The sequence below is a fragment of the Oncorhynchus nerka genome, linkage group LG11 (genome assembly GCF_034236695.1).
Source record: "Oncorhynchus nerka isolate Pitt River linkage group LG11, Oner_Uvic_2.0, whole genome shotgun sequence".
NCBI classification, from domain to species: domain Eukaryota; kingdom Metazoa; phylum Chordata; class Actinopteri; order Salmoniformes; family Salmonidae; genus Oncorhynchus; species Oncorhynchus nerka.
The window spans coordinates 17,761,789-17,774,871 of NC_088406.1; the positions used below are offsets into that span (position 1 = coordinate 17,761,789).

Here is a 13,083-nt window from a genome sequence, read left to right on the forward strand (position 1 = left end):
TGTGGCTCCCGTCGGGACTGTAACTGGTGTAATATGGTGTAATGTGTCTCTCGTCTAGACTGTAACTGGTGTAATGTGGCTCCCGTCGGGACTGTAACTGGTGTAATGTGGTGTAATGTGTCTCTCGTCTAGACTGTAACTGGTGTAATGTGGTGTAATGTGTCTCTCGTCTAGACTGTAACTGGTGTAATGTGGCTCCCGTCGGGACTGTAACTGGTGTAATGTGGTGTAATGTGTCTCTCGTCTAGACTGTAACTGGTGCAATGTGGTGTAATGTGGCTCCCGTCTAGACTGTAACTGGTGTAATGTGTCTCTCGTCTAGACTGTAACTGGTGTAATGTGGTGTAATGTGTCTCTCGTCTAGACTGTAACTGGTGTAATGTGGCTCCCGTCTAGACTGTAACTGGTGTAATGTGTCTCTCGTCTAGACTGTAACTGGTGTAATGTGAACGAGTATCCTCATTTCACTGCCAAAAATAAACCATCTAGTGTTCAGCGTAATAAGAACACAATGTCAAATACAGGTAGCCTAGTCAAATAATTAACATCCAATCACATTAACCGTTACTCTCTCGCAGGAATTCCACAAATGATTTGTATGTAGCCAAACATAGCTGCTGCTCGTGTTGGCGTCTGTACTTATGGAGCAAAAGCCATGACAGGGAGACATAGTGGAGTGGTAACGCGTGTGCAAGCAGTTGCTCCAGACACCACTTGGGTACACTGCAGCATCCACCTAGAGGCTCTTGCTACCAAGGGAATGCCTGACAGCTTGAAAGACGTTTTGGACACTACACTACAGTAAAAATGTTTAACTTTGTTAAAGCAAGGCCCCTGAACTCTCGTGTATTTTCTGCACTACGCAATGATATGGGCAGCGACCATACCTTTTATAACATACTGGTTATGCTGGTTATCAAGGGGCAAAGTATTTTTTAATTGAGAGATGAGCTTAAAGTTTTCTTTACTGACCATCATTTTCACTGTCTGACCTTTTGTAAGGATGATGAGTTTCTCACACGACTGGCCTATCTGGGTGATGTTTTTTCTCGCCTGAATGATCTGAATCTCGGATTACAGGGACTCTATATTCAATGTGCGGGACAACATTTAAGCCATGATTCAGAAGTGTGAGCTCTTCTCTCTCTGCATTAACAAGGACACAGGTCTTTCCGTCATTGTGTGATTTTTTGTATGCAAATGACCTCAAGCTTAGGGACAATGTCAAATGTGACACAGTGAAGCACCTGAGTGAGTTGGGTGAGCAACTACACAGGTTCTTTCCCAAAACGGATGACACAAACAACTAGATTCATTATCCCTTTCATTCCCTGCCTCCACTCCACTTACCGATATCTGAAAAAGAGACCTCCGTCGAAATTACAACAAGCGGTTCTGTGAAAATGGAATTGAATCAGAAGCCACTCCCAGATTTCTGGATTGGGCTGCGCTCAGAGTATCCTGCCTTGGCAAATCATGCTGTTAAGACACTGATGCCCTTTGCAACCACGTACCTACGTGAGAGTGGATTCTCGGCCCTCACTAGCATGAAAACTAAATACAGGCACAGACTGTGTGTGGAAAATGATTTAAGACTGAGACTCTCTCCAATACAACCCAACATTGCAGAGTTATGTGCATCCTTTCAAGCACACCCTTCTCATTAACCTGTGGTGAGTTATTCATAATTTTCAATGAAAAAATATGTTTTTATATGTAAGATGGTTAAATAAAGAGCAAAATTATTGATTACTGTTATATTATTATTTGTGCCCTGGTCCTATGAGAGCTCTTTGTCACTTCCCACGAGCCGGGTTGAGACAACAACTCTCATTCTTATGTTTAATAAATGTATCGTATAGTGTGTGTGTGGCAGGTTTACAATGATGGCAAAAAACAACATTTGAGAGTGCGCTGACCCTGGTGCTAGAGGGGGTACAGCTGGAGGTTGAATGTTTGAAGGGGTATAGGACTATAAAAAGTTTGGGAACCACTGCTCTACTTCACTTGCTTTGGCAATCTAAATATATGTTTCCCATGCCAATTAAGCCCTTAAATTAGAATTTAAATTGGGGGGAGAGAAAGAAAGAAAGAGAGAGATAGAAAGAGAGAATACTGCTCCAGACCCTGAGGCGATAGTTAGTCTGTGTGAATGTGAACAGCAAGGTCTCTGTTAAATCAATAGAAAGATTAAACACACACTGTACTCAGATCAGATCATACAGCGAGAGAGAAGTCCTAACCCCACTGGAGGTGGAGAGAGAGAGAGAGGCCTCAATACAAAGTTCCTGAGTGACTGTAAAGTTGAGTTCAATTCAAGTTTTGTAAACAGTGTCTTCCACAATGACTGTTTCTTCTCTTAACGGTACCTGTACTCCCATTCAGCTAATAAACTGTTAATGCCTCTAAACTGAACTACTTCACTGATTAATTTAACATTATAGACTGTGTTAAAGGTAGAGCCGTTAATGACTTCATCTATTTTAACGGCGGTGTGGCGACTGTGTTCTGTCTGGTTTGCCGTCTCTGGTGTTCTGTCTCGGACCCGCCGGGTATTTCCAGCGAGCATTACGCCAGCTAATTAATGAGACTTATCTCACAGCCCAGGAGGGGTGGTGGAACAAAGGGAGAGAGAGAGAAAAGGAGGGAGAGTGTCACGTTTGTCATAAGGAGTAGACCAAGATGCAGCGTGGGATGTTTCCATCCTTTATTTTGGAAATGAAAACTTCAAAGAACAAAACAACAAAAGAAACATGACGCTAGACTAATGCTCACAGGCAACAATACATAGACAAGATCCCACAAAGCACAATGGGAAAATGGCTACCTAAATATGATCCCCAATCAGAGACAACGATAAACAGCTGCCTCTGATTGGGAACCATATCAGGCCAACATAGATATACATTTCCCCTAGATAACCCACCCTTAATCACACCCTGACCCAACCAATATAGAGAATAAACAGCTCTCTATGGTCAGGGCGTGACAGAGAGAGAGGAGGGCACACGAGACAGAGAAGGCGAGAAAAAAGGAGGGATAACTAAATCCAGAGAAAAAGAGAGAGAAAGAAAGTAAGAAAAACGGAAAACTTATCAATACTGTTTATTTTTAACCTCTCACTATCCAGGCTGTGACCCTATCCCAGTGGAGTACCTGCGTTGGGGGGACCCAGAGCCCATTGCTGCTGTGGCATTTGCTTGTTTGGGACTCTGTGCCACATTCTTCGTCACCTCCGTCTTCATCAGGTAACAACGTATGGATTTTAACATAATAAATGTGAAAGTCAATGTCATATTCAAACGTTTGTTTGGGAGAATATGCAAGGAGTAAAACCCAGGGGAAAACACGTTAAAGGGATTCCACTTGTTTTCCAACAGGGTTTGGCACTGGGATTGTTTTCAACATGTCATTTGAACTGTAAGTTAGTATATTTGTTACAAGGTTATACAACAAACTGTGTGGGTGTAGGTTCCGGGACACTCCGGTGGTGAAGTCGTCCAGCAGAGAGCTTTGTTACATCATCCTGGCTGGGATCTGTCTGGGTTATCTGTGTACCTTCAGTCTCATCGCCAAGCCCCACGCTGCACACTGCTACCTACAGAGACTGGGCATAGGCCTGTCCCCTGCCATGAGCTACTCTGCCCTGGTCACCAAGGTACATCATCAAGCCCCTCTTTACCTTGATTCTTTCACCTACTGTGTCCTTGTACATCTAGACATAAGGATCTCCCAAACAGACTGTGTTTGAGGTCATTATTACAGATTTCTCCTCATCTCCCAGTATGAAGTCTATTCATTCATTCATTCTCTCTGATGTGTTTGTTGTTGCAGACTAACCGTATAGCTCGTATCCTGGCTGTGTTGTTGTTGTTGCAGACTAACAGTATAGCTCGTATCCTGGCTGTGTTGTTGTTGCGGACTAACAGTATAGCCCGTATCCTGGCTGTGTTGTTGTTGTTGCAGACTAACCGTATAGCCCGTGTCCTGGCTGTGTTGTTGTTGCGGACTAACAGTATAGCCCGTATCCTGGCTGTGTTGTTGTTGTTGTAGACTAACCGTATAGCTCGTATCCTGGTTGTGTTGTTGTTGCAGACTAACCGTATAGCTCGTATCCTGGCTGTGTTGTTGTTGCGGACTAACAGTATAGCCCGTATCCTGGCTGTGTTGTTGTTGTTGCAGACTAACAGTATAGCTCGTATCCTGGCTGTGTTGTTGTTGTTGCAGACTAACCGTATAGCCCATATCCTGGCTGTGTTGTTGTTGTTGCAGACTAACCGTATAGCTCGTATCCTGGCTGTGTTGTTGTTGTTGCAGACTAACCGTATAGCTCGTATCCTGGCTGTGTTGTTGTTGTTGCAGACTAACCGTATAGCTCGTATCCTGGCTGTGTTGTTGTTGCAGACTAACAGTATAGCTCGTATCCTGGCTGTGTTGTTGTTGTTGCAGACTAACAGTATAGCCCATATCCTGGCTGTGTTGTTGTTGTTGCAGACTAACCGTATAGCTCGTATCCTGGCTGTGTTGTTGTTGTTGCAGACTAACCGTATAGCTCGTATCCTGGCTGTGTTGTTGTTGCAGACTAACAGCATAGCCCGTATCCTGGCTGTGTTGTTGTTGTTGCAGACTAACCGTATAGCCCGTATCCTGGCTGTGTTGTTGTTGCGGACTAACAGTATAGCCCGTATCCTGGCTGTGTTGCTGTTGTTGTAGACTAACCGTATAGCTCGTATCCTGGTTGTGTTGTTGTTGGTGCAGACTAACAGTATAGCTTGTATCCTGGCTGTGTTGTTGTTGCAGACTAACCGTATAGCTCGTATCCTGGCTGTGTTGTTGTTGCGGACTAACAGTATAGCCCGTATCCTTGCTGTGATGTTGTTGTTGCAGACTAACAGTATAGCTCGTATCCTGGCTGTGTTGTTGTTGTTGCAGACTAACCGTATAGCCCGTATCCTGGCTGTGTTGTTGTTGTTGCAGACTAACCGTATAGCCCGTATCCTGGCTGTGTTGTTGTTGTTGCAGACTAACCATATAGCCCATATCCTGGCTGTGTTGTTGTTGTTGCAGACTAACCGTATAGCTCGTATCCTGGTTGTGTTGTTGTTGTTGCAGACTAACAGTATAGCTCGTATCCTGGCTGTGTTGTTGTTGCAGACTAACCGTATAGCCCGTATTCTGGCTGTGTTGTTGCAGACTAACCGTATAGCTCGTATCCTGGCTGTGTTGTTGTTGTTGCAGACGAACAGTATAGCTCGTATCCTGGCTGTGTTGTTGTTGTTTCAGACTAACCGTATAGCTCGTATCCTGGCTGTTGTTGTTGTTGTTGCAGACTAACCGTATAGCTCATATCCTGGCTGTGTTGTTGTTGTTGCAGACTAACCGTATAGCCCGTATCCTGGCTGTGTTGTTGTTGCGGACTAACAGTATAGCCCGTATCGTGGCTGTGTTGTTGTTGTTGTAGACTAACCGTATAGCTCGTATCCTGGTTGTGTTGTTGTTGGTGCAGACTAACAGTATAGCTTGTATCCTGGCTGTGTTGTTGTTGCAGACTAACCGTATAGCTCGTATCCTGGTTGTGTTGTTGTTGCAGACTAACCGTATAGCTCGTATCCTGGCTGTGTTGTTGTTGCGGACTAACAGTATAGCCCGTATCCTGGCTGTGTTGTTGTTGTTGCAGACTAACAGTATAGCTCGTATCCTGGCTGTGTTGTTGTTGTTGCAGACTAACAGTATAGCTCGTATCCTGGCTGTGTTGTTGTTGTTGCAGACTAACCGTATAGCCCATATCCTGGCTGTGTTGTTGTTGTTGCAGACTAACCGTATAGCTCGTATCCTGGTTGTGTTGTTGTTGTTGCAGACTAACAGTATAGCTCGTATCCTGGCTGTGTTGTTGTTGTTGCAGACTAACCGTATAGCCCATATCCTGGCTGTGTTGTTGTTGTTGCAGACTAACCGTATAGCTCGTATCCTGGCTGTGTTGTTGTTGTTGCAGACTAACCGTATAGCTCGTATCCTGGCTGTGTTGTTGTTGTTGCAGACTAACCGTATAGCTCGTATCCTGGCTGTGTTGTTGTTGCAGACTAACAGTATAGCCCGTATCCTGGCTGTGTTGTTGTTGTTGCAGACTAACAGTATAGCCCATATCCTGGCTGTGTTGTTGTTGTTGCAGACTAACCGTATAGCTCGTATCCTGGCTGTGTTGTTGTTGTTGCAGACTAACCGTATAGCTCGTATCCTGGCTGTGTTGTTGTTGCAGACTAACAGCATAGCCCGTATCCTGGCTGTGTTGTTGTTGTTGCAGACTAACCGTATAGCCCGTATCCTGGCTGTGTTGTTGTTGTTGCAGACTAACAGTATAGCCCGTATCCTGGCTGTGTTGTTGTTGTTGCAGACTAACCGTATAGCTCGTATCCTGGTTGTGTTGTTGTTGGTGCAGACTAACAGTATAGCTTGTATCCTGGCTGTGTTGTTGTTGCAGACTAACCGTATAGCTCGTATCCTGGCTGTGTTGTTGTTGCGGACTAACAGTATAGCCCGTATCCTGGCTGTGTTGTTGTTGTTGCAGACTAACAGTATAGCTCGTATCCTGGCTGTGTTGTTGTTGTTGCAGACTAACCGTATAGCCCGTATCCTGGCTGTGTTGTTGCAGACTAACCGTATAGCTCGTATCCTGGCTGTGTTGTTGTTGTTGCAGACTAACAGTATAGCTCGTATCCTGGCTGTGTTGTTGTTGTTGCAGAATAACCGTATAGCCCATATCCTGGCTGTGTTGTTGTTGTTGCAGACTAACCGTATAGCCCGTATCCTGGCTGTGTTGTTGTTGTTGCAGACTAACCGTATAGCTCGTATCCTGGCTGTGTTGTTGTTGTTGCAGACTAACAGTGTAGCTTGTATCCTGGCTGTGTTGTTGTTGTTGCAGACTAACCGTATAGCTCGTATCCTGGTTGTGTTGTTGTTGCAGACTAACCGTATAGCTCGTATCCGGGCTGTGTTGTTGTTGCAGACTAACCGTATAGCTCGTATCCGGGCTGTGTTGTTGTTGCGGACTAACAGTATAGCCCGTATCCTGGCTGTGTTGTTGTTGTTGCAGACTAACCGTATAGCCCGTATCCTGGCTGTGTTGTTGTTGTTGCAGAATAACAGTATAGCTCGTATCCTGGCTGTGTTGTTGTTGTTGCAGACCAACAGTATAGCTCGTATCCTGGCTGTGTTGTTGTTGCAGACTAACCGTACAGCTCGTATCCTGGCTGTGTTGTTGTTGTTGCAGACTAACCGTATAGCTCGTATCCTGGCTGTGTTGTTGTTGTTGCAGACTAACCGTATATCCCGTATCCTGGCTGTGTTGTTGCAGACTAACCGTATAGCTCGTATCCTGGCTGTGTTGTTGTTGTTGCAGACTAACAGTATAGCTCGTATCCTGGCTGTGTTGTTGTTGTTTCAGACTAACCGTATAGCTCGTATCCTGGCTGTGTTGTTGTTGTTGCAGACTAACCGTATAGCTCGTATCCTGGCTGTGTAGTTGTTATTGCAGACTAACCGTATAGCCCGTATCCTGGCTGTGTTGTTGTTGCGGACTAACAGTATAGCCCGTATCGTGGCTGTGTTGTTGTTGTTGTAGACTAACCGTATAGCTCGTATCCTGGTTGTGTTGTTGTTGGTGCAGACTAACAGTATAGCTTGTATCCTGGCTGTGTTGTTGTTGCAGACTAACCGTATAGCTCGTATCCTGGTTGTGTTGTTGTTGCAGACTAACCGTATAGCTCGTATCCTGGCTGTGTTGTTGTTGCGGACTAACAGTATAGCCCGTATCCTGGCTGTGTTGTTGTTGTTGCAGACTAACAGTATAGCTCGTATCCTGGCTGTGTTGTTGTTGTTGCAGACTAACCGTATAGCCCATATCCTGGCTGTGTTGTTGTTGTTGCAGACTAACCGTATAGCTCGTATCCTGGCTGTGTTGTTGTTGCAGACTAACAGTATAGCCCGTATCCTGGCTGTGTTGTTGTTGTTGCAGACTAACCGTATAGCCCCTATCCTGGCTGTGTTGTTGTTGCGGACTAACAGTATAGCCCATATCCTGGCTGTGTTGTTGTTGTTGTAGACTAACCGTATAGCTCGTATCCTGGTTGTGTTGTTGTTGGTGCAGACTAACAGTATAGCTTGTATCCTGGCTGTGTTGTTGTTGCAGACTAACCGTATAGCTCGTATCCTGGCTGTGTTGTTGTTGCGGACTAACAGTATAGCCCGTATCCTGGCTGTGTTGTTGTTGTTGCAGACTAACAGTATAGCTCGTATCCTGGTTGTGTTGTTGTTGCAGACTAACCTTATAGCTCGTATCCTGGCTGTGTTGTTGTTGTTGCAGACTAACCGTATAGCTCGTATCCTGGCTGTGTTGTTGTTGCAGACTAACAGTATAGCTCGTATCCTGGCTGTGTTGTTGTTGTTGCAGACTAACCGTATAGCCCGTATCCTGGCTGTGTTGTTGCAGACTAACCGTATAGCTCGTATCCTGGCTGTGTTGTTGTTGTTGCAGACTAACAGTATAGATCGTATCCTGGCTGTGTTGTTGTTGTTGAAGACTAACCGTATAGCTCGTATCCTGGCTGTGTTGTTTTTGTTGCAGACTAACCGTATAGCCCGTATCCTGGCTGTGTTGTTGTTGTTGCAGACTAACCGTATAGCTCGTATCCTGGCTGTGTTGTTGTTGTTGCAGACTAACCGTATAGCCCGTATCCTGGCTGTGTTGTTGCAGACTAACCGTATAGCTCGTATCCTGGCTGTGTTGTTGTTGCAGACTAACAGTATAGCTCGTATCCTGGCTGTGTTGTTGTTGTTGCAGACTAACCGTATAGCCCGTCTGTATCCTGGCTGTGTTGTTGTTGTTGCAGACTAACAGTATAGCTTGTATCCTGGCTGTGTTGTTGTTGCAGACAGACTAACCGTATAGCCCGTATCCTGGCTGTGTTGTTGTTGTTGCAGACTAACCGTATAGCTCGTATCCTGGCTGTGTTGTTGTTGTTGCAGACTAACAGTGTAGCTTGTATCCTGGCTGTGTTGTTGTTGTTGCAGACTAACCGTATAGCTCGTATCCTGGTTGTGTTGTTGTTGCAGACTAACAGTATAGCTCGTATCCTGGCTGTGTTGTTGTTGTTGCAGACTAACAGTATAGCTCGTATCCTGGCTGTGTTGTTGTTGCGGACTAACAGTATAGCCCGTATCCTGGCTGTGTTGTTGTTGTTGTAGACTAACCGTATAGCTCGTATCCTGGTTGTGTTGTTGTTGGTGCAGACTAACAGTATAGCTTGTATCCTGGCTGTGTTGTTGTTACAGACTAACCGTATAGCTCGTATCCTGGCTGTGTTGTTGTTGCGGACTAACAGTATAGCCCGTATCTTGGCTGTGTTGTTGTTGTTGCAGACTAACAGTATAGCTCGTATCCTGGCTGTGTTGTTGTTGTTGCAGACTAACCGTATAGCCCATATCCTGGCTGTGTTGTTGTTGTTGCAGACTAACCGTATAGCTCGTATCCTGGCTATGTTGTTGTTGTTGCAGACTAACAGTATAGCTCGTATCCTGGCTGTGTTGTTGTTGTTGCAGACTAACCGTATAGCTCGTATCCTGGCTGTGTTGTTGTTGTTGCAGACTAACAGTATAGCTTGTATCCTGGCTTTGTTGTTGTTGTTGCAGACTAACCGTATAGCCCGTATCCTGGCTGTGTTGTTGTTGTTGCAGACTAACCGTATAGCTCGTATCCTGGCTGTGTTGTTGTTGTTGCAGACTAACAGTGTAGCTTGTATCCTGGCTGTGTTGTTGTTGTTGCAGACTAACCGTATAGCTCGTATCCTGGCTGTGTTGTTGTTGCAGACTAACAGTATAGCTCGTATCCTGGCTGTGTTGTTGTTGTTGCAGACTAACAGTATAGCTCGTATCCTGGCTGTGTTGTTGTTGCGGACTAACAGTATAGCCCGTATCCTGGCTGTGTTGTTGTTGTTGTAGACTAACCGTATAGCTCGTATCCTGGTTGTGTTGTTGTTGGTGCAGACTAACAGTATAGCTTGTATCCTGGCTGTGTTGTTGTTGCAGACTAACCGTATAGCTCGTATCCTGGCTGTGTTGTTGTTGCGGACTAACAGTATAGCCCGTATCTTGGCTGTGTTGTTGTTGTTGCAGACTAACAGTATAGCTCGTATCCTGGCTGTGTTGTTGTTGTTGCAGACTAACCGTATAGCCCATATCCTGGCTGTGTTGTTGTTGTTGCAGACTAACCGTATAGCTCGTATCCTGGCTGTGTTGTTGTTGTTGCAGACTAACCGTATAGCTCGTATCCTGGCTGTGTTGTTGTTGCGGACTAACAGTATAGCCCGTATCCTGGCTGTGTTGTTGTTGTTGCAGACTAACAGTATAGCTCGTATCCTGGCTGTGTTGTTGTTGTTGCAGACTAACCGTATAGCCCGTATCCTGGCTGTGTTGTTGCAGACTAACCGTATAGCTCGTATCCTGGCTGTGTTGTTGTTGTTGCAGACTAACAGTATAGCTCGTATCCTGGCTGTGTTGTTGTTGTTGCAGACTAACCGTATAGCTCGTATCCTGGCTGTGTTGTTGTTGTTGCAGACTAACAGTATAGCTTGTATCCTGGCTGTGTTGTTGTTGTTGCAGACTAACCGTATAGCCCGTATCCTGGCTGTGTTGTTGTTGTTGCAGACTAACCGTATAGCTCGTATCCTGGCTGTGTTGTTGTTGTTGCAGACTAACAGTGTAGCTTGTATCCTGGCTGTGTTGTTGTTGTTGCAGACTAACCGTATAGCTCGTATCCTGGTTGTGTTGTTGTTGCAGACTAACCGTATAGCTCGTATCCGGGCTGTGTTGTTGTTGTTGCAGACTAACCGTATAGCCCGTATCCTGGCTGTGTTGTTGTTGTTGCAGACTAACAGTATAGCTCGTATCCTGGCTGTGTTGTTGTTGTTGCAGACTAACCGTATAGCCCGTATCCTGGCTGTGTTGTTGCAGACTAACCGTATAGCTCGTATCCTGGCTGTGTTGTTGTTGTTGCAGACTAACAGTATAGCTCGTATCCTGGCTGTGTTGTTGTTGTTGCAGACTAACCGTATAGCTCGTATCCTGGCTGTGTTGTTGTTGTTGCAGACTAACAGTATAGCTTGTATCCTGGCTGTGTTGTTGTTGTTGCAGACTAACCGTATAGCCCGTATCCTGGCTGTGTTGTTGTTGTTGCAGACTAACCGTATAGCTCGTATCCTGGCTGTGTTGTTGTTGTTGCAGACTAACAGTATAGCTCGTATCCTGGCTGTGTTGTTGTTGTTGCAGACTAACCATATAGCTCGTATCCTGGTTGTGTTGTTGTTGTTGTTGCAGACTAACAGTGTACCTCGTATCCTGGCTGTGTTGTTGTTGCAGACTAACCATATAGCTCGTATCCTGGCTGTGTTGTTGTTGCAGACTAACCGTATAGCCCGTATCCTGGCTGTGTTGTTGTTGTTGCAGACTAACAGTATAGCTCGTATCCTGGCTGTGTTGTTGTTGTTGCAGACTAACAGTATAGCTCGTATCCTGGCTGTGTTGTTGTTGCAGACTAATCGTATAGCCCGTATCCTGGCTGTGTTGTTGTTGTTGCAGACTAACAGTATAGCTCGTATCCTGGCTGTGTTGTTGTTGCAGACTAACCGTATAGCTCGTATCCTGGCTGTGTTGTTGTTGTTGCAGACTAACCGTATAGCCCGTATCCTGGCTGTGTTGTTGCAGACTAACCGTATAGCTCGTATCCTGGCTGTGTTGTTGTTGTTGCAGACTAACAGTATAGCTCGTATCCTGGCTGTGTTGTTGTTGTTTCAGACTAACCGTATAGCTCGTATCCTGGCTGTGTTGTTGTTGTTGCAGACTAACCGTATAGCTCGTATCCTGGCTGTGTAGTTGTTGTTGCAGACTAACCGTATAGCCCGTATCCTGGCTGTGTTGTTGTTGCGGACTAACAGTATAGCCCGTATCGTGGCTGTGTTGTTGTTGTTGTAGACTAACCGTATAGCTCGTATCCTGGTTGTGTTGTTGTTGTTGCAGACTAACAGTATAGCTCGTATCCTGGCTGTGTTGTTGTTGTTGCAGACTAACCGTATAGCCCGTATCCTGGCTGTGTTGTTGCAGACTAACCGTATAGCTCGTATCCTGGCTGTGTTGTTGTTGTTGCAGACTAACAGTATAGCTCGTATCCTGGCTGTGTTGTTGTTGTTGCAGACTAACCGTATAGCTCGTATCCTGGCTGTGTTGTTGTTGTTGCAGACTAACAGTATAGCTTGTATCCTGGCTGTGTTGTTGTTGTTGCAGACTAACCGTATAGCCCGTATCCTGGCTGTGTTGTTGTTGTTGCAGACTAACCGTATAGCTCGTATCCTGGCTGTGTTGTTGTTGTTGCAGACTAACAGTGTAGCTTGTATCCTGGCTGTGTTGTTGGTGTTGCAGACTAACCGTATAGCTCGTATCCTGGTTGTGTTGTTGTTGCAGACTAACCGTATAGCTCGTATCCGGGCTGTGTTGTTGTTGCAGACTAACCATATAGCTCGTATCCTGGCTGTGTTGTTGTTGTTGCAGACTAACCGTATAGCCCGTATCCTGGCTGTGTTGTTGTTGTTGCAGACTAACAGTATAGCTCGTATCCTGGCTGTGTTGTTGTTGTTGCAGACTAACAGTATAGCTCGTATCCTGGCTGTGTTGTTGTTGCAGACTAACCGTATAGCTCGTATCCTGGCTGTGTTGTTGTTGTTGCAGACTAACCGTATAGCTCGTATCCTGGCTGTGATGTTGTTGTTGCAGACTAACCGTATAGCTCGTATCCTGGCTGTGTTGTTGTTGCAGACTAACCGTATAGCCCGTATCCTGGCTGTGTTGTTGCAGACTAACCGTATAGCTCGTATCCTGGCTGTGTTGTTGTTGTTGCAGACTAACAGTATAGCTCGTATCCTGGCTGTGTTGTTGTTGTTTCAGACTAACCGTATAGCTCGTATCCTGGCTGTGTTGTTGTTGTTGCAGACTAACCGTATAGCTCGTATCCTGGCTGTGTAGTTGTTGTTGCAGACTAAC

General features: G+C 45.5%; 1 protein-coding gene and 1 pseudogene across 1 annotated transcript in view; one reads left to right on the plus strand and one right to left on the minus strand.

Moving 5' to 3' along the window:
• The window catches only part of LOC115115680 (metabotropic glutamate receptor 5-like), a 197,308-nt gene that overhangs the window by 155,349 nt on the left and 28,876 nt on the right, over nt 1–13,083 (plus strand). Inside the window, exons 11-12 of the mRNA XM_065024269.1 lie at nt 3,131–3,248; nt 3,472–3,658. Coding sequence (XP_064880341.1) covers nt 3,131–3,248; nt 3,472–3,658 — 305 coding nt within the window. The remainder of the gene's footprint in view (nt 1–3,130; nt 3,249–3,471; nt 3,659–13,083) is intronic.
• Nucleotides 1–13,083, minus strand: part of LOC135573948 (uncharacterized) — a 230,215-nt pseudogene that overhangs the window by 67,530 nt on the left and 149,602 nt on the right.